This window comes from Xiphophorus couchianus, chromosome 2 (assembly GCF_001444195.1).
Source record: "Xiphophorus couchianus chromosome 2, X_couchianus-1.0, whole genome shotgun sequence".
Taxonomy (NCBI): Eukaryota; Metazoa; Chordata; class Actinopteri; order Cyprinodontiformes; family Poeciliidae; genus Xiphophorus; species Xiphophorus couchianus.
In genome coordinates this window covers 897,842-919,176 of record NC_040229.1, presented here as the reverse complement: position 1 = coordinate 919,176, position 21,335 = coordinate 897,842, and the positions used below count along the sequence as shown (strand labels likewise).

At 38.7% G+C, this 21,335-nt stretch overlaps 3 protein-coding genes and 1 long non-coding RNA gene across 6 annotated transcripts in view; 3 read left to right on the top strand and 1 right to left on the bottom strand.

The window, feature by feature from the left end:
* The window catches only part of LOC114135482 (carbonic anhydrase 4-like), a 29,363-nt gene extending 17,729 nt beyond the window's left edge, over positions 1 to 11,634 (top strand). The window contains exon 17 of the mRNA XM_028002814.1: positions 11,500 to 11,634. Within this exon, the coding sequence (XP_027858615.1) occupies positions 11,500 to 11,619 (120 nt within the window). The 3' untranslated portion in view covers positions 11,620 to 11,634. The remainder of the gene's footprint in view (positions 1 to 11,499) is intronic.
* On the top strand, positions 1,984 to 6,041 carry LOC114135497 (carbonic anhydrase 4-like). Of its 2 annotated transcripts, XR_003593604.1 has the most exons (10): positions 1,985 to 2,112; positions 2,281 to 2,356; positions 2,454 to 2,480; positions 2,548 to 2,718; positions 3,996 to 4,144; positions 4,230 to 4,325; positions 4,410 to 4,485; positions 5,252 to 5,415; positions 5,504 to 5,730; positions 5,769 to 6,041. XR_003593604.1 is itself a non-coding variant. In XM_028002836.1 (9 exons), exons 2-9 carry the CDS (start codon positions 2,281 to 2,283, stop codon positions 5,678 to 5,680), a joined length of 936 nt encoding a protein of 311 aa, XP_027858637.1. In that variant the 5' UTR covers positions 1,984 to 2,112; the 3' UTR covers positions 5,681 to 6,041. The 2 variants fall into 2 exon arrangements, 1 of the variants encoding a protein (XP_027858637.1); XM_028002836.1 differs by having other exon boundaries at positions 1,984 to 2,112; positions 5,504 to 6,041.
* Positions 8,287 to 10,152, bottom strand: LOC114135507 (uncharacterized). The gene is made up of 2 exons (XR_003593605.1): positions 10,004 to 10,152; positions 8,287 to 9,414 (listed from the first exon to the last, which is right to left on the bottom strand). It is a non-coding gene; the product is annotated as an uncharacterized LOC114135507 (long non-coding RNA).
* A 3,817-nt stretch (positions 11,635 to 15,451) lies between the features above and the next one.
* LOC114155629 (carbonic anhydrase 4-like) lies at positions 15,452 to 19,857 on the top strand. 2 transcript variants are annotated; one of them, XR_003597797.1, is made up of 10 exons: positions 15,452 to 15,573; positions 15,742 to 15,817; positions 15,914 to 15,940; positions 16,008 to 16,178; positions 17,813 to 17,961; positions 18,047 to 18,142; positions 18,225 to 18,300; positions 19,068 to 19,231; positions 19,320 to 19,546; positions 19,585 to 19,857. XR_003597797.1 is itself a non-coding variant. In XM_028035609.1 (9 exons), exons 2-9 carry the CDS (start codon positions 15,742 to 15,744, stop codon positions 19,494 to 19,496), a joined length of 936 nt encoding a protein of 311 aa, XP_027891410.1. In that variant the 5' UTR covers positions 15,452 to 15,573; the 3' UTR covers positions 19,497 to 19,857. The 2 variants fall into 2 exon arrangements, 1 of the variants encoding a protein (XP_027891410.1); XM_028035609.1 differs by having other exon boundaries at positions 19,320 to 19,857.
* The last annotated feature ends 1,478 nt before the right edge of the window (positions 19,858 to 21,335 follow it).

The window sequence follows — 21,335 nt, the reverse complement described above, 5'->3', positions numbered from 1 at the left end:
CTAAATGTTTGATTTTGTGAAAGATAAACTTACAGCAGTAAGTTGTGTTAACTTTTTATTAATTTTGTCAAAGCTCCAAGAGTTGAATAAACTAGAGTTTTTAGGTTAGCACTTAAAAAACTGAAAGAAGAAAAAGAGTGGGAACTATTTCCCAGAATGCTTAGCGGTGTGTTTTTGTTTCCTGAGATGAAGCGTTACATTGATCTGACTCTTGTGTTATTAAGGCAAATGTTTATTTTAATGCAGCTGACAGTTTGCAAAGCTTGCTGTGATTACTGCTTTGCACACACTCTGCATTTTCTTGATGAGCTTCAAGAGGTCGTCACCTGAAATGGTTTTCACTTCATAGGTCAACCTGCCCTGTCAGGTTAATAAGTGGGATTTCTTGCCTTATGAATAGTCATGAAAATAAAGAAAACCCATTGAATTAGAAGGTGTGTCCAAACTTTTGGTCTGTACTGTATATACGTATATACTGTATATATATATAAAACATTCATTTGTACTTTCCCCACATTGCAACATGTCAATCTATTCACATGTCTGGCTGCAAATTAGAAAAGCACAGAAGTATTTTCATATGTGTGTATTATTGCAGATGTACACTCTAAAAAAACCATCTCTAATTTATGGTAAAATACCAGCAGTTGGGGCGTGCTGTGGTGGTGTAGCGGTTAGCGTGACCCGTATTTGGAGGCCTTGAGTCCTCGATGCGGGTTCGACTCCCGGACCCGACGACATTGTCTTATTTTGAAATCTAAGACAAAAAAACCCATAAACTAATAAATAAAAAAATACACTGTAAAACATTTAGTTGTGTCTACAATCTTCTCTTTTAATCAAATAAATTTATTGAGTTTTAGATTTTGAACCTAAATGTTTGATTTTGGGAAAGATAAACTTACAGCAGTAGGTTGTGTTAACTTTTTAATTCTAATTGATGATTTTTTAAAAACGTTTCTCATGACGAGCAAAAGCAAAGACATTTTCAGGTCCATGTTGTTCCAGAATATAGTGGATATTATGGAGAAAAAACACATTTTTATCATAAAGCAACCAGCATCAGGTGTTTCCTACGGAACCCCGTAAAGGACATAGAGAAAACTTTCTTTGGCGTTCTCTTGCAATAATGTACTGATCAGTTCATGCTGTATAATTTAATACTGAAAGTCTTTCTTAAGGTGGCCACCGTACTTTCTGCTTTAACCTACGGTTTTCATACGGTTTGTGAGATATCTGAAGTTTTATATCTTTTTCTTTAGGATAGAAATCCACCACAAACCAATGTGCAAAATGCAAAAGTAAAACACGTCAAACATGGGATTTCCATCTCCTTCATCCCATCTAAGATATAAACAAAAACTTTACATAAGAAAGAAAGAATACATCCAAACTATTTAAGTTATTTTCACAAGGTAATAAAATCATCTGACAGTTTTGATTCTTTTTTGTGTTGGTCTGAATAGTGGAGGTCATTTTCATGCAGCTCCATCTCAACCTTTCACAAACAGACATAAACATGCAGTGAAGAAATCGAGTTAAGAATATATGAACATGTTTTCACATTTGGACCTTTAATGTGAGCCTCTTTCTTGATTCTGCTGAATTTCCATTCTCTGTGACAATAAAGTCCATTTCCAGTCTCCTATCTTAACAATCTAAAACAAGTAAAATCTCCAGCTAATGTTTCTTTTTTTTATTAGTTGGTTAATTTACAGATTACAAGCAGCCAGCGTGCTTACTCTGCAATCATGCATCAAATTAACAGTGAGCAAATGTTTAGAATAATTTACATTCTGTTTATGGTTAAACTTCGATTCTGCTGATAAAATAAATAAATGACCAAAGAGATATTTCTGGATAATATACAGAAAACACTGCCTTTATAACAAGAACCAAGCATTTCCCCTTTAAATAGTTTAGATTCCCTCAACTTACATTACCAATCTAAGGTATTTTAGGTATGTATGTGATTAATTTGTTCCTTTTATAAGTCATGCGATCAGGTATTGACGTCATTCAAAGATCCGCTGAATTCCTGCAGAAATGAGAAGCTATAAAATGTTAGGATGAGGCAGGACAGCAGACACCTGCGTGGAAACACCTGCAAAGGTAGGGGCAGCTGGACTGACTTTTTAAACCTTTGTACTTTTCCTCACTTTCAAATCAGCAAATTTGAGTTTTAATTTTCCATTTATTTGCATTTAATTAATTGTTAAATGCAAATAAAACATTTTTTCCAGGTTCTATTCGTATTTTTCATGTTTGTTTCTTCCTCAGATGAATTTTCTGACAATAATAGCTGTTGCTGTGTGCGTCCTTGCACCAGGTGCTTATTGTGAGTCATCCACCGTAGGTAAGAAAAAAAAGAAAATAATAAAATAATATGCACATACATTTTCACCACTATTTCTACAAACCGGAACCTACTAACCGGTTTAATTCTCTTCCAGCGTGGTGCTACCATGATCCAAGCTGCAGTAAGTTTCCTCTGTTCGCTCCAACGTCATTTCGTTGCAGCCGCTCAGCTCCGTGCCTCTGCCGCAGGTGACAGCACCTGGCCGACCATCGCCCCGCTGCACTGCAACGGGACGCGTCAGTCGCCCATCAACATCGTGTCTGCCAACGCCACGGAGGACAAGAACCTGACGGAGTTCACCTTCGAGGGATATGACAACAAATCCGCCTTGGCCACAATTCAGAACACCGGAGACACTGGTATGTTGAGAGACTGCAAAGGCGCAGCATCCCGGACTGAGACTGAGATTATACGGCATCCGACGGACTCAGACTTTATTATGTGGACAGATAAGATGCGTGAATTAAACACTGAATCACTACATTAGCTCTAAACTGGAAGACGTCATTGAAAAATATTAGTAACATTTATTTAACAAGATAAAAAACCTTGAGAGATTCAATATTTTTTTTCCGGACGCGGTAAACTGGCATTTAGTTTAATATAAATAGATAAACAAACGTACAGCTTTCAAATGAAACACTAATTTTCATTACTGTGATATGTGGAAAATGTTCAGTAATTATGTTCAGATTTACATGAACTCATTAGTTACAGAAATCTATTTCTTTAACCATTTTACACCAAATTAGCAACTGAATTAAGTACACAAGTTAATTTATCAAGTTTAGTAAGTTGTCAATTTGCCAATGCTGCATAAATTAATTTGTTTGGTGTTGTATGAATGAAGTGAGGTTTCTGACTAGTCAGATATCTACACATAATAACAAACAGATCATATGTCAACTTTGACCTAATAGAAACATTTAGTTGTTGGGATGATTAATCCTTTATATAATTAAAATTAGTTCCAACCGATTAACTAATAAATGAGCCTTAGACCTTCATTTACTGTTGTAGTTTGACCGCCATCCAGCAGAGGGCGCCGCTGGTTATCATTTAGCGGAGCCGTTGATGTTGGATTAAAGATGGCGGCCATGACAGAACGTGAAGGGAGAACAGAAGAAACAGAGTCCGGTGTGGGATGTAAAATGCATTTTTTGCGGTTCTGTTTTGAGATATGAACACTCGACAGGTTTAAGTTTCACCTTAATATCGGAGCATGACGGAGCAGCGTCAACTTCTCATTGTGTTGACAGAAAGACCGAGGACGCAACAAAAACTGTAAAGTGACGGTAAGCAAAGTCAGTTTTGAGGGCTGTTGTGAGTTAATGCACTTCATGGAGCGTAGTTTGTTGGGGTTTTTTCTCCGAAGAGTTTTTGCTCGTATTTTTTGTGACAGTAGGCAGACAGGAGAGAGGGCGGGGAGGAGGGGGAGACATGCGGCAAAGGTCGCTGGGAGTCGAACCCGCGACGTCCGCGTCGAGGACTAAGGCCTCCAGGACGAGCTAACCCCTTGCGCCACCACTGCACGCCCCCATGGAGCATAGTTTTAACCAGGGGCGGAGCCAGAGGGGGGATCAGAGGACACTGGATATTGTTCTTATCTTATCTTCATTTCCTTTTATTCTTCCAGTCAAAGTGACCTTCAATACTGGCATCAAGATCTCAGGAGGAGGCCTGTCTGAGAGCTACGAAAGCCTGCAGGCCCACCTTCACTGGGGAAAAGGCACGGCTGAACCCGGATCAGAACACACTGTGGACGGCAAGCGCTTCCCCATGGAGGTATTTCTAATCTTTATGCTAACTTTGGAGCCTCGTGTGTGTTAACTTTCTTTAAAAACATATTTTGTTTTCATTCCTCCTTCAGCTTCACATTGTAAACAGCAAGTCGACCTACAACCGGAACGCCACCCTTGCTGTGAAGGATTCTGAAGGACTCGCTGCTCTCGGTTTCTTTATTGAGGTGAGCAGAGATGACCTCAAGCTTGAGAACTTCTTAAAAAATTTTCTGTAGCTGCTTTATCAGCATCTCTCTTCACTTTTAAAGGAGCTGACAGGTGTAGATGATCAGCCAGCCAGCTGGAAGACTTTGACCTCCTACTTCTCAAATATCTCAAATGCTGGTAAGCTGTGGCAGTGTTTCACAAACTTCTTCAGGCTGAGCACAACTTAACCTATTTAACAAACCACCTAACTTGAAATTGCCCCACAATAACAGATCTTAATATATACAAGCCGAAATGAAAATATGAGTCTCTGTTCTTTTCTTTGTTCATTAATAAGAATGGTGAGGCTGTTTTGTAAATGTGACACATAGACGTAAACTCATGGCGTTTTGAGTTATTTACAGATTCTGAAAACGTTAATTATAAGTTTCTACATGGAAGTTAAAAAGTCGTGTTGTGTCCATTAATAACATTTTAGGCCTATTTGTAATTTAGACGTATAATAGAAGAAAAATAAAATTGAGTTGCTTTGGCAGAAACAAAAATCTTCTTCTGCACCATTAAATATAATAATTAACCACTTAGTTCCGTCAGTTGTATGAAATAAAAATAACAGCTGTTGAAAAGCGTTAGAAGGCAAAGTTGTAACAGTTCTCACCAAGTGAGACTTGTTCTCCGGCGCAGAGCCGTTCAAAAGAATCGAGTTGCTCCTGAACGACACATTCAGCAGGTATGACTGTTTTTCTTTTGAGTGACTGAGTTTTAAGCCACTTATCCATCATTATTATCTTTAAACATAATCTTTTGATAAGCGAACTGTAGGCGTCTCGCGTTGACATTAAACCGTCGTTTACATGCAGTACCTCACCGACCACCAGGGGGCAGTGTGGTAAAGCTCATTTGTTTTTGAGCGCCTCACTTTGATGCTCATTTCTCTCCTCAGGTGTGATTATCAAAATCCCAGATAATATTTCTCTAGACGATCTCCTTTCTGGCGTGAACCGAGCCAATTACTATCGCTACCTCGGTTCCCTGACCACTCCCACCTGTGACGAGGCCGTAGTTTGGACCGTGTTCAAAGAACCGATTAAAGTCAGCAAAAACTTGGTGAGTGTCTCCATAAGGGAGGTTCTGATTTGGATCCTACAGAGTGGTTTCTTCCCATGAGGCTAAGCATTGTCCATCCTCCCTTCAGATCGACCTCTTCAGCACAAGCCTGCTCATCAAAGACTCCACTTCTCTGATGGTTGATGTGTATCGAAGCACCCAGCCGTCACAGCCGGTCTCAACGCAGCCGAAGGCAAGCTCCTCCACCAAATCTGGCTACTCTCTGGCTCTGATGACCTTTGCCCTCATAATGGCGAGATATTAAAACAAAAGCTAGTGTGGAAGGTCAACTTTTGGGTAAAACATGCATAAAATGCCAAACCTCACATGTTGCAGGTTTTGTATGTGTGTAGAATGAAAAGACTCGCCTGTCTTGAACTGACCATGCAACACAAATGCATTTATTTTTTTACTCGTTTATTCTTGTGGTTCTTCTTGCACTTTGCTGAAACGCCTGCGTGTTTAAATTGCACTTAAATCGAGCCTGAAACCGGTTTTAGTTTGTGATGAAGGTTTAAAGTGTTACTCTGGTTTATGAAGAACTTGAATTTATCCTGTTTGTTCTCTGGCACATTGTGTACAATCATTGAAGATAAAAACCTTTTCAATAAAATATTTGTCAATGACTTCTGAGTGTTTGGCTTTTAATCTTCAATATAGTTTTCAGTTGTTTTTTTTTACAGGAGACTCTGTGAATTAGTCTGTGATGGTTTCCTGCTTGTAAAACAAAACTTATTTAATATAAAATTCTTTGTTTACAGTTAGAGGTCAGACTTTTTCCTCATAACTTTACATTTTGGTTTAAATATTAAATGATCGATGTTTTGATCAGATACTCGGTATTAGAGTAGTCTTTCTACCAAATGCGTTTTTACTCTTGAGTAATTTCTTTTTTTGGTTACAGTAAATTCAGATTTGTTTGTCAACAACAGTTGAGCATCGAGTGTCTTTCAGGTAAATGGGTCACGCTGTGCGGTACAGGTGTTTCCTTAGAACTATCTCTTGATCTTAGACGTGACCTACAATATTATAGCGTCACTGAGGAATGATCAGACTTTACCTGAGTGACGTAACAGAGACAATAACCTTCACCTCTCCAACCTGGTGCAGGTGCACAACACAAATTGACTAAAATGTCCTTGAAGGCGTTTAGACGAGGTTCTAATACAACTTATGTAAAGTGTTCTGGTATTTGAGGTTCATTCCACCTGTATTTGTGTTTCAACAGATGAAAGAAAGTTGCAGCTCTTGCTTATGAGCAAAATAAATTTAGCGAGTTTTATATTTTAAATTTAGCGAGTTTTAGTTAAAGATAAACTTGCTGTACTACACTGACTGTGCGAGTTTTCAAAGCAGAACCTTTTCCAGGATTCAGGGAAGTTCTCTTTTACCCTCAGCAGCACCGCAGGGCAAAAATCGAACTAACATGTTGGAAATTTACTGTGGCAGTGGGGCAGGTGTCAGCACTGTCTTCTCACGCTTGTGTCTGTGTGTGTATTGTTCGCCAGCCTCCCCGGGGTGTAACCCACCTTTACAAGCAGAAGTTGGTTGAATGGATGGAAATTTAGAGAAGAAAAGCTGATAGAGAAGCACTTTCAATGTTTCCACAGCAGTTATTTAAAGTTAAACATAGAAGCGATTTGTCTTTTTGTTTGCAAATACAACATCCACAGACCCAGCTCTTAGCTAGACTACAGGAAGGAAACACACTGGAATACAATGTTTGTAGCACTTTGGATCTGCTTCATTTCAGACAGAAAAAAATCAAAAACAATAAAAGGAAAATACAAAATTTTAACATTGAAAAAAAAAAAATCTGAAAAAATCTTTTGCATGAGTTCATTAATCCAAAAATACTTGTGTGAATTTTGATACCACCTGTTACAATGTGTGTGTTCACACACACTGCATGTTGGTTAAAACGTACACAGATTATTTTATTGCTGTGATAATTTATCCAATTTATGTTGCTAAATAGGAAGCCTGCCTTCCTCTTTAGGAAACTTATAGATCTTCTCCATACATAAAGGTGAAATCACTGACAGAAACTGTTTACTCTCATTTTCACCCAAACAGAAAGTTACAATTGGTGCAATTTAGTCAAAATACATTCCTTTCCCCTACTTTACTTAAGTCTTAAACCATCACTGCTATTTAAAAACATGATGGTTTTATGGTTTCACTATTTTATTTCGACTCTGTGGAAGTAAAAACGTGTCCAGTGTTGCCAGTGGGCCATCCAGTGTCTCAGAGGTTGCTGTAATTGCCAAGTTTCCAAAGCAGCAACACAACAGCAGCCCTTATAATCAAATCAAATTTTATTTGTATAGCACATTTCAGCAGCAAGGCATTTCAAAGTGCTTTACATCATAACAAACACAGAAACACAATGCAACATAGAATCAATAATCAAAACACAGCATTAAGTCAAGTTCCATCCATAAATTTGTAATTGATTACATTTCAAATACAATTCTAAACAGGTGGGTTTTTAGTCGAGATTTAAAAGAAGTCAGTGTTTCAGCTGTTTTACAGTTTTCTGGAAGTTTGTTCCAAATTTGTGGTGCATAGATGCTGAAAGCTGCTCGTTTGTTTCTGGTTCTGGGGATGCAGAGCAGACCAGAACCAGAAGACCTGAGAGGTCTGGAAGGTTGATACAACAGCAGCAGATCTTTAATGTATTGTGGTGCTAAGCCGTTCAGTGATTTGTAAACTAACAACAATATTTTAAAGTCTATTCTTTGAGCTACAGGGGGCCAGTGTAGGAAGTTATAATAATAATGCCAAAGCAATATAAAAGCTTCTGGGAAATTAAGTTCCTGGGGAAAGGGTTCAGGGTGGCCCAGTCAAATCACCGTTAGACCCGACAAAAACAATACGCACAACAGTTCATTGTCTGCTCTTTCTGTACAAAAATCCCCTAAAAAAGTCAGACAGATAGTGAGAGGTTCTGATTACATTTTTGAATATTTGCAATTATATGTCTGATTGTTCATTTTACACTGAAAACTCCATTAAAACAAACATTTTCAGTTTATCTGTGTGAATTTCTGAGGATTTCATTTAGCTACATAACAGCCCTTTATCCAAATGTTATTAACACAAAAACAAGTAAATTCAGACGATTATTAAGCAGCAAACCTTAGACCACAAACAGAGATAATGTACAAGTTAAAATATAATCACACGTAGAAAATCTAACTACTATATTTCAAATTGTAATAATTTAAAAACAGGATAAACCAATGCATAATTGGTTGAATATATTTTAAAACACATCTACAATATATTGGAAGAACTTGATTTGGAAATCAGAAGAAGGCGCCTCGGTTTTAATCTTCTAAATTTCGGTCTGGATCAGATAATAAAATGTGAAAGAAGAGCTCCATTTGCTGAATAATGGTGTTAAATATCAAACTCCCAAAGAGGCTGATATTTTTGTGCATTTTTATTCTATAAACACAAATATGTGAAACTCAACCGGGATGGGAGAGTGCTGCTATCCTACGGTTGCCAAGTCCTGCAAGTAAACCCTTTGAATCAAGAAATAAAGCTGTTTGATGGTAGAAAGGAGTCCCGTTTACGCTGCAGTGTAGAGAAAACAGCCCACATTAGTTAATTATTTACAGAAATCAACCCATTAATTATCAGCATAACGGCAACCAGCAGCAGACAGTCGTTCCTCAGTGACAGAGACGATCTGTTGAAGGCACAGCTGCAATCCTTCCTAGGATTCTGCGGCGCAGCCGTTGGAGGAGGACCCGGACACCGCAGCCAGTCCATCCCTGTGGCCTTGGGAGAAACATACTCCTGGTTTATTCCCCCGTCCTTCAGCAAGTCCTTCCAAAATTGTCCCCCGCTGAACAGGTACGTCTTCCCATTGTGGGCCCAGACGAATGCTGCGTCCACCCAGGTCTGGCGCGGAGCCGCTCCAGTCAGACAGGGGCCGAGGGTAACCGCTCATCACCTTTGTGTCGCTGAAGACCCAGTACTGCGAGCCTGAACACATCAGAATGGTTCAAAACATTTGGTGGACATCTGCTTTGATATAATGCCTCGCAAAAAATATTCATACCTCTATTTTTTGCATATTCTCTAATATAATCCAGAACTTTAATGCCTTTTAATGGCATACAGGAACTTGTTTTAAATAAAAAAATAAAGTCCTTATTATTGACAAAAAAGTACCAATTCAACTGGCAGATTATTTTACTTACAATATGGGGAAAATATCATATTAAGTGGAATTAGATGTTTCTTTTTATTTACTTAAAACAAACTCTTGTAAGGTAGTTTTGTCTTATTTTAAGTATACTAAGATATTTGCAACAGAAAGTAGACCAAAAATACTAAGATTTTGTTTTCTTTCAGTTTTAATACTTTATTAATATTAAAACTGTTTGAAACTAGACAAAAATACTTGGTTATATTTTGTGTTTTTGCAGTGTTGGTTTGGTTTCTCTTTGCTTCCTCAGTAAATATTTGAGCAAACTGCTGCATGCTGTTTTAGAAAGGAGCAAACATGTCAGATGAATTAGCCAGGATCAAACTTTCTACTGTAAAACAGGTTAAGCTGTAGCTTTATTACCGATGAAGAAGATGATTTTGCTGTCGCTCTTTCTCTCATAAACGGCGTCGACTTTGTTTGTTCCTGTCGGAAGGCCCATCCAAAAGTTTGTGATCACAGCCGGCCTTAAGGACAACAAAGAGCCGTCTCGCTGAGTTCTCCAGAAATGTGCACCTATTAAACAAAGAACAGGGTTAAAACATGACAACAATATTTATTTGTAATTGTTAAACTTTTACGCATGAGTTTCTTCTTGCCTCTAAAAAAGAAAACCTCTCCTCTGATGTTTGCTACTGCATCAAAGCCTCCCTGGCATCGTTCATCGAATGAAGGCTCAGGACTGAAACAAGGAGAGATTTTAAATGCAGTTACAGGAACATACCACTAGAGGGCGGAACAAGACTAACTGTGACCACAGAGGCTTACAGTTTATTATACTCATAATAATATGCATAAATCAAGGAGGAATCGACACAAAGCTTTCAACAAACCAACCCTGTAGAAACTCTCCATCATAGTCATACTAGCATTATGCTAGCAGGTTTGAATCCTGTAAACTGTAATCCTTTGCTTTACTTGTTACTTGAGAAAAGCAATCAGACTGCTAGAGATGCATCGATATGAAAATCTGGGTCAATAACGATAATATTATTTTTGCCATTTTGCTGGTAACCGATATTTACAGATATTGTATATATCACATGCAGCTCTGGAAAAAATTAAGAGACAAAATGCTAAATGGTCAGTTTCTCTGATTTTATTCTTATACAATACCAAAGTTTTAACTATTTGGTGGAATAACCATGAAGTTTTCAATGGGCTTCAGTGCAGTGGGCTGTTGTTTTTTTCCAGAGCTGTATATTTTACCATCTTTCAACGCCTTTTAATATTGTATATATTATAAAAAATTTTACTATCTTTTGACATCTTTAAGAAAAGCTTTTCTGCTTCAGTTGAATTCCCACTGCATCACATTCTCCCCCCAGAAACAAATGGCAAAAAGATGGAAATAAATATCAGGTTTCATTTTTTTTTAATTAATAGGTTTGTGGTGGATTTCTATCCTAAAGAAAAAGATATAAAACTTCAGATATCTCACAAACCGTATGAAAACCGTAGGTTAAAGCAGAAAGTACGGTGGCCACCTTATGAAAGACTTTCAGTATTAAATTATACAGCATGACCTGATCAGTACATTATTGCAAGAGAACGCCAAAGAAAGTTTTCCCCATGTCCTTTACGGGGTTCCGTAGGAAACACCTGATGCTGGTTGCTTTATGATAAAAATGTGTTTTTTCCTCTATAATATCCACTATATTCTGGAACAACATGGACCTGAAAATGTCTTTGCTTTTGCTCGTCATGAGAAACGTTTTTAAAAAATCATCAATTAGAATTAAATCTTTCTGTCCGTGTTCGTCTCTTCCTTTCATGTCTTTATGTCAGGTTGTGTGAATTTCGTCTCTGACTGAACATCCTCACTACTGAAGTGTTAACGTTACGTTTAACTCCATCAGATGGCGCTGTTCCCGGAGAATGCAGGATATCACAACGTCTTCCGGCCCAGTCAGTCTCTTCATTCCAGAAAGGTCTACACCACGGCTGCAGCCCCCGGACCCGGAATTTGGTTCATGTGATTTGAAACAAAACAAATTGCATGAACAAATGCAAAACAAAAATGTTTAGACAACTTGTCTCTTGTTAAATCAACTTCATGAACTTTAATTTCTGAGTTAAAACCAAAACAATATTTTTGTTGACTTAAATTGCATTTTCAAGGCAGCAGGTGGACTTTCATTTTCAAGTTAAACCAACTTCAAATGTTTTACAGTATGCAAGAAGTTCATTTGGTGTTTGTTGGGTTTTATTTTTTGCGGTAAAACCCAAGTAGTATGTAAATGTCAGAAGGTCTCCAGTATTAAACTATTTTATGCTTAACTTTCTCAAATGTCACTGCAAAGGACATACAGAACCAAACTTTCTGCTTGCATGTTTCCCCAGGATTCTCTAGTTTCTTCCCACATCCTAGAAACACAATTGTTGGGTTATTTGGTTTCTCTAAACATCCCTGATAAACAAGTTTAGAACATAAATGGGTGTGTTGTTGAATAGAGAAATACTTCTTAGGAGCCGGTCAGGCAGCCTATAAATCAGTTTCTCCTTTACTAGTATTTCAGAATACTGTGTGAAATATCTTTTCACTAATGACTCATTTTGTGGGAACATTTCCTGTTCGGTTGGTTTGCTGTAATGAAAAAATTACGCATCACAGAAAATAGGCCATAATATGTGAAAAAAGCCATATTTTTAAATCTATTATCTCTTTTGGGAGGTCTGTCCCAAAGTCTGTCAAGATTCAGGAGTGTTTATAGGTTTATACGGATTTTTTGCCATTCTTCTATTAGCACATTTGTGAGGTCACCTACTGATGTTGGACGAGAAGGCCTGGCTCTCATGGTGCGTTCACACCAAACACGTTTTGAGCATCAGGGCCGTCCGGTTTACATTCAAAGTCTAGAGGTTCGTCGCGGCACGTTTTGCGCGTCAAGCTCTGCAGCTTTTCAAGTGTTTTATTTATTTGTTTATTTTGAACAGACAAAGGTAAAAGCAAGAAAGAATAAGAAAGGAAAATTTAGTTTAAAACAAATTATCATGCCCCATTGACATGCAATTTTATATTATCTGTTTAAAAAGGAGCAGGTAGAAGATGCAAGATCTATGAGTTCTTACCCCTTTCATACTCATCAACTTATAAACAATTAAATCTCCAAACACCAGATAAACTTAAGTTATTTCCACCTTACATGACATAAATCTCACATTGTCATCTTTAAATATACAATCAAGGTTATCTACTCATGACTAACTATATACGGACCTCGCTTGGAAGAGGATCGATGAGGAAGTTAGAATGACGGGTAATATAACTTTTACTATTTTAAAATATTTCCACTCAATTGAGCTATCCAAATCCATCCACCAAAAACATTGAGTGATGTTAACAAATGTTAAATAAACATATTTATTTAAACGAAATACGCAGGAGACGATGGAAGAGTTTGAAGGACACATTTCCTGAGGAGTCTCTTCTCACCGCCCGCCTACAGCCATTTTGATGCATCTAGAGCAAAATGTCAGCGTCTGATTTCAAAGTGCGCACACGTGAAAAACACGTTTTTGACATGTGAACCGTTCTCTTGGGTTGAGGTCAGGACCAGAGGTGGGACCAAGTCACTGTTTTGCAAGTCTCAAGTAAGTCTCAAGTCGTTGTCCTCAAGTCCGAGTCGAGTCTCAAGTCAAGACAGGCAAAAGTTGGGAGCTTGGAATTTCAAGTCCTTTCCAGTCGTTTAAAAAAAAAAAAAAAAAAAACAATGTTCCAATTATGTTAAATGTAAATAATAGACAATGTGTTATTTCAAAAATCAAACACAGTGCACTCATTGCAAATAAAGCACAGTGTTTTTGTGTAAGAAACCGTAGCTTCCCTTATGAACACACCATCCATCCTGTGATGAAACTGGACCCGTTTCATCATTATGATGGGACAGAGACAAACTCCCTTCCCTGAGTTCAGGTCCAGAACCTGCTTTTTGATCCGGACCCAGCTCACTATCCACTCGGTGCACATTGATGTGGATACGTTTTAATCACCGGATACATACAGCATGACCAGGGGCGCAGCTACATATTTTTGAGGTGGATCAACATTTTTCCTACACAATCCTAACAAACGTTTTAATGTTCTCCACAATATTTATTTACTATTAATCTATTTGTATGATTTGTTCTTTAAATTGCCATCCATATTATTTTTCGGTCTCAGGAAATGATTGAGGGATGAAGAGACTGGTGTCTGGTTCTTTAGGTTCTGCGGTTCCTCTCCTGATCCATTCTGTCTGATATCAAACCCACTGAATATCGTGACACATTTATTTTAATACCCCTATTAAACTTCACTGTGATTGGTTAGCTTGTCTTCCCACTACCGTCTGTATTTTTGCCAGAGGTTTTATTTCTAAGGACGGTGTTTTATCGGGTGGACATTTTAAAAAGACACTGGTTGATAGCAGCTCACTGCGGCTGCGTAGTGTCCGTCTCTAGGTAACCATGACAACAGCGTCAGTTCGTGGGGTCCTCTTTAGGTCCCGCAACGAGTCACTGTTTTGTCTCCCAACCATTTTGAAAAGCTTTTCTTCGTCTCGCCAACATCTTTATCCTCCCTCTTCTGTTTTCTGTTTTGTGCCCCGGAGTTTTTTCTGCGTCCATCTTTAGCTCCCTGTTGTCGAGGCTTTACTACAAATTTAAAAGAAAAAAAAAACTTTTTTCAGCGTGTTGTCGAAGGGCCGCTGGCCGAGCTGCCTGTATGGGAGGCGGGCGCCTAATCAGTGCTGTTCCTCTCTTATTGATCATTTCATACACAAACAGCTGTTAAGCTGACTAGAAAAGAAATTCCCCACATCGTTTTTGCGCCCCCTCTCGTGCAGCGCCCCTATGCGTTGCATACACTGCATAGCCACCTTTTGCGCCACTGAGCAAGACTAAACATAGCAGCATACAAGTGAAAGATAAGCACCATCACCAACGTAACCCAGAGTTGCTAACACAACGTTAGCTAGTCAGTAAAAGAAATGTACCGCTTACCTCTCTGTCCAACTTCAAATGCCGAACAGTTGGAAGTTGTTGTATCTCCATCTGAGGTACAACTATCTCAGATGGAGATAATAATCAGACAAACTCTGATAAATAAATGACCAAAGAGATATTTCTGGATAATATACAGAAAACACTGCCTTTGTAACAAGAACCAAGCATTACCCCTTTAAATAGTTTAGATTTCCTCAACTTACATTACTAATGTAAGGTATTTTAGTTCTGTACGTGATTGATTTGTTCCTTTTGTCATGAAGTGGAGAAGTTGGGTGGCGAGGCAGACGCGGCGGAACCACGTTGCAGAAAAATGATGAGGTTTAATGATGACAAACAGTACAGATTATTCAAAAATAGTCCTAAAACCCAGGCAGCACTGCTGAGCGGAAACCAGGGCTCAACACAGGTAGCAACAGGGTGAACGAAAGGACATAGACGAAGACCCGACAAAGACGCAGAGACACAGGTGACACTAAATACACAATCAGGGAACGAGACACACCTGGGAACAATCAAAGGGAGGACAGGACAACACGCAGACTCAGACACAGAAAACTCAAAATAAATACACAGAAAAACACAGATCCTGATCTTTTATAAGTCATGCGATCAGGTATTGACGTCATTAAAGTATCCGCTGAATTTCTGCAGAAATGAGAAGCTATAAAAGACAGGTCTCAAACTCCAGTCCTCAAAGGCCGCTGTCCTGCAACTTTTAGATGTGGCTCTGCTGCAGCACACCTGAATAGAATAATTAGGTCATTAAGGCTCTGGAGAACTGATTTACACAAGGAGGAGGTGATGAAGCCATTTCATTCCAGCGTTTTGTACCTGTGGCACATTTAAAGGACACCGGCCCTTGAGGGCTGGAGTTTGACACCCCCTGCTATAAAATGTTAGGATGAGGCAGGACAGCAGACACCTGCGTGGAAACACCTGCAAAGGTAGGGGCAGCTGGACTGACTTTTAAAATCTTTGTACTTTTCCTCACTTTCGAATCAGCCAATTTGAGTTTTAACTTTCCATTTATTTGCATTTAATTAATTGTTAAATGCAAATAAAACATTTTTTCCAGGTTCTATTGGTATTTTTCATGTTTGTTTCTTCCTCAGATGAATTTTCTGACAATAATAGCTGTTGCTGTGTGCGTCCTTGCACCAGGTGCTTATTGTCAGTCATCCACGGTCGGTAAGGGGAAAAAAGAAAATAATAATATGCATATATATATTTTCACCACTATTTCTACAAAAACGGAACCTACTAACCGGTTTAATTCTCTTCCAGCGTGGTGCTACCATGATCCAAGCTGCAGTAAGTTTCCTCTGTTCGCTCCAACGTCATTTCGTTGCAGCCGCTCAGCTCCGTGCCTCTGCCGCAGGTGACAGCACCTGGCCGACCATCGCCCCGCTGCACTGCAACGGGACGCGTCAGTCGCCCATCAACATCGTGTCTGCCAACGCCACGGAGGACAAGAACCTGACGGAGTTCACCTTCAAGGGATATGACAACAAATCCGCCTTGGCCACAATTGAGAACACCGGAGACACTGGTATGTTGAGAGACTGCAAAGGCGCAGCATCCCGGACTGAGACTGAGATTATAGGGCATCTGACGGACTCAGACTTTATTATGTGGACAGATAAGATGCATGAATCAAACAATGAGTCACTACATTAGCTCTAAACTGGAAGATGTCATTGAAAAATAATAATAACATTTATTTAACAAGATAAAAAATCTTGAGATATTCAATTTTTTTCCCCAGACGCGGTAAACTGGCATTTAGTTTGATATAGATAAACAAACGTACAGCTTTCAAATGAAACACTAATTTTGCTTACTGTGATATGTGGAAAATGTTGAGTAATTATGTTCAGATTTACATAAACATGAACTCATTAGTTACAGAAATCTAAGAGTCTATTTCTTTAACCATTTTACACCTAAACCTCAACATCCGTGTTTTGTTTATGTTGGTTAAAAAGTGCAGAAAATGTTCTAGTTGGAAATGATTTAACTCATTTTTCCAGAAGACATGGAGGTTTCAGTGAGTGGAAGTTATTCACAATTCTGTGATAAATTGTGAATAATCCAATAATAGTTTTAATTGAAGAAAATCACAAAAACTGAAATTTTCGTGCCTGACTTTTTCTTTTATCTGACTTAAATAAGTTGCTTCATTTAGTCACAAATTAGTAACTGAATTAAGTACTCAAGTTAATTGATCAAGTTTATTAAGTTGTTAATTTAAACAAATGCAACGAAATTTAGTTTAATAAAGTTAATTTAACTACTCTTGTTTCAGTTTACCTGACTTCAACTTTGACGGTATGTCAACTTCATTTAGAATTGTAGCCAATGCTGCAATAAATTAATTAGCTTGGTGTTGTGACCAATTAAGTGAGGTTTCTGACTAGTGAGTCAGAAACATAATAACTAACAGATCATATGTCATCTTTGACCTTAGTAGAAAAATTTAGTTGTTATGATTAATCCTTTATATAATTAAAATTAGTTCCAACCGATTAACTAATAAATGAGCCTTAGACCTTCATTTACTGTTGTAGTTTGACCGCCATCCAGCAGAGGGCGCCGCTGGTTGTCCTTTAGCGGAGCCGTTGATGTTGGATTAAAGATGGCGGCCATGACAGAACGTGAAGGGAGAACAGAAGAAACAGAGTCCGGTGTGGGATGTAAAATGCATTTTTTGCGGTTCTGTTTTGAGATATGAACACTCGACAGGTTTAAGTTTCACCTTAATATCGGAGCATGACGGAGCAGCGTCAACTTCTCATTGTGTTGACAGAAAGACCGAGGACGCAACAAAAACTGTAAAGTGACGGTAAGCAAAGTCAGTTTTGAGGGCTGTTGTGAGTTAATGCACTTCATGGAGCGTAGTTTGTTGGGGTTTTTTCTCCGAAGAGTTTTTGCTCGTATTTTTTGTGACAGTAGGCAGACAGGAGAGAGGGCGGGGAGGAGGGGGAGACATGCGGCAAAGGTCGCTGGGAGTCGAACCCGCGACGTCCGCGTCGAGGACTAAGGCCTCCAGGACGAGCTAACCCCTTGCGCCACCACTGCACGCCCCCATGGAGCATAGTTTTAACCAGGGGCGGAGCCAGAGGGGGGATCAGAGGACACTGGATATTGTTCTTATCTTATCTTCATTTCCTTTTATTCTTCCAGTCAAAGTGACCTTCAATACTGGCATCAAGATCTCAGGAGGAGGCCTGTCTGAGAGCTACGAAAGCCTGCAGGCCCACCTTCACTGGGGAAACGGCACGGCTGAACCCGGATCAGAGCACACTGTGGACGGCAAGCGCTTCCCCATGGAGGTATTTCTAATCTTTATGCTAACTTTGGAGCCTCGTGTGTGTTAACTTTCTTTAAAAACATATTTTGTTTTCATTCCTCCTTCAGCTTCACATTGTAAACAGCAAGTCGACCTACAACCGGAACGCCACCCTTGCTGTGAAGGATTCTGAAGGACTCGCTGCTCTCGGTTTCTTTATTGAGGTGAGCAGAGATGACCTCATGTCTGAGAACTTTTTCATTTTTTCTGTAGCTGCTTTATCAGCATCTCTCTTCACTTTTAAAGGAGCTGACAGGTGTAGATGATCAGCCAGCCAGCTGGAAGACTTTGACCTCCTGCTTGTCAAATATCTCAAATGCTGGTAAGCTGTGGCAGTGTTTCACAAACTTCTTCAGGCTGAGCACAACTTAACCTATTTAACAAACCACCTAACTTGAAATTGCCCCACAATAACAGATCTTAATATATACAAGCCTAAATGAAAATATGAGTCTCTGTTATTTTCTTTGTTCATTAATAAGAATGGTGAGGCTGTTTTGTAAATGTGACACATAGACGTAAACTCATGGCGTTTTGAGTTATTTACAGATTCTGAAAACGTTAATTATAAGTTTCTACATGGAAGTTTAAAAAGTTGTGTTGTGTCCATTAATAACATTTTAGGCCTATTTGTAATTTAGACGTATAATAGAAGAAAAATAAAATTGAGTTGCTTTGGCAGAAGCAAAAATCTTCTTCTGCACCATTAAATATAATAATTAACCACTTAGTTGCGTCAGTTGTAATAAATAAAAATAACAGCTGTTGAAAAGCGTTAGAAGGCAAAGTTGTAACAGTTCTCACCAAGTGAGACTTGTTCTCCGGCGCAGAGCCGTTCAAAAGAATCGAGTTGCTCCTGAACGACACATTCAGCAGGTATGACTGTTTTTCTTTTGAGTGACTGAGTTTTAAGCCACTTATCCATCATTATTATCTTTAAACATAATCTTTTGATAAGCGAACTGTAGGCGTCTCGCGTTGACATTAAACCGTCGTTTACATGCAGTACCTCACCGACCACTAGGGGGCAGTGTGGTAAAGCTCATTTGTTTTTAAGCGCCTCACTTTGATGCTCATTTCTCTTCTCAGGTGTGATTATCAAAATCCCAGATAATATTTCTCTAGACGATCTCCTTTCTGGCGTGAACCGAGCCAATTACTATCGCTACCTCGGTTCCCTGACCACTCCCACCTGTGACGAGGCCGTAGTTTGGACCGTGTTCAAAGAACCGATTAAAGTCAGCAAAAACTTGGTGAGTGTCTCCATAAGGGAGGTTCTGATTTGGATCCTACAGAGTGGTTTCTTCCCATGAGGCTAAGCATTGTCCATCCTCCCTTCAGATCGACCTCTTCAGCACAAGCCTGCTCATCAAAGACTCCACTTCTCTGATGGTTGATGTGTATCGAAGCACCCAGCCGTCACAGCCGGTCTCAACGCAGCCGAAGGCAAGCTCCTCCACCAAATCTGGCTACTCTCTGGCTCTGATGACCTTTGCCCTCATAATGGCGAGATATTAAAACAAAAGCTAGTGTGGAAGGTCAACTTTTGGGTAAAACATGCATAAAATGCCAAACCTCACATGTTGCAGGTTTTGTATGTGTGTAGAATGAAAAGACTCGCCTGTCTTGAACTGACCATGCAACACAAATGCATTTATTTTTTTACTCGTTTATTCTTGTGGTTCTTCTTGCACTTTGCTGAAAAGCCTGCGTGTTTAAATTGCACTTAAATCGAGCCTGAAACCGGTTTTAGTTTGTGATGAAGGTTTAAAGTGTTACTCTGGTTTATGAAGAACTTGAATTTATCCTGTTTGTTCTCTGGCACATTGTGTACAATCATTGAAGATAAAAACCTTTTCAATAAAATATTTGTCAATGACTTCTGAGTGTTTGGCTTTTAATCTTCAATATAGTTTTCAGTTTTGTTTTTTTTTACAGGAGACTCTGTGAATTAGTCTGTGATGGTTTCCTGCTTGTAAAACAAAACTTATTTAATATAAAATTCTTTGTTTACAGTTAGAGGTCAGACTTTTTCCTCATAACTTTACATTTTGGTTTAAATATTAAATGATCGATGTTTTGATCAGATACTCGGTATTAGAGTAGTCTTTCTACCAAATGCGTTTTTACTCTTGAGTAATTAATTTTTTTACTTGAGTAAAAATATGTTGAAGTCGTGACTTTTACTTGAATTAGGAAATTCCTGTCTCTAACCATCCTCTCCAACACAAATTGACTATAATGTCCTTGAAGGCGTTTAGACGAGGTTCTAATACAACTTATGTAAAGTGTTCTGGTATTTGAGGTTCATTCCACCTGTATTTGTGTTTCAACAGATGAAAGAAAGTTGCAGCTCTTGCTTATGAGCAAAATAAATTTAGCGAGTTTTATATTTTAAATTTAGCGAGTTTTAGTTAAAGATAAACTTGCTGTACTACACTGACTGTGCGAGTTTTCAAAGCAGAACCTTTTCCAGGATTCAGGGAAGTTCTCTTTTACCCTCAGCAGCACCGCAGGGCAAAAATCGAACTAACATGTTGGAAATTTACTGTGGCAGTGGGGCAGGTGTCAGCACTGTCTTCTCACGCTTGTGTCTGTGTGTGTATTGTTCGCCAGCCTCCCCGGGGTGTAACCCACCTTTACAAGCAGAAGTTGGTTGAATGGATGGAAATTTAGAGAAGAAAAGCTGATAGAGAAGCACTTTCAATGTTTCCACAGCAGTTATTTAAAGTTAAACATAGAAGCGATTTGTCTTTTTGTTTGCAAATACAACATCCACAGACCCAGCTCTTAGCTAGACTACAGGAAGGAAACACACTGGAATACAATGTTTGTAGCACTTTGGATCTGCTTCATTTCAGACAGAAAAAAATCAAAAACAATAAAAGGAAAATACAAAATTTTAACATTGAAAAAAAAAAAATCTGAAAAAATCTTTTGCATGAGTTCATTAATCCAAAAATACTTGTGTGAATTTTGATACCACCTGTTACAATGTGTGTGTTCACACACACTGCATGTTGGTTAAAACGTACACAGATTATTTTATTGCTGTGATAATTTATCCAATTTATGTTGCTAAATAGGAAGCCTGCCTTCCTCTTTAGGAAACTTATAGATCTTCTCCATACATAAAGGTGAAATCACTGACAGAAACTGTTTACTCTCATTTTCACCCAAACAGAAAGTTACAATTGGTGCAATTTAGTCAAAATACATTCCTTTCCCCTACTTTACTTAAGTCTTAAACCATCACTGCTATTTAAAAACATGATGGTTTTATGGTTTCACTATTTTATTTCGACTCTGTGGAAGTAAAAACGTGTCCAGTGTTGCCAGTGGGCCATCCAGTGTCTC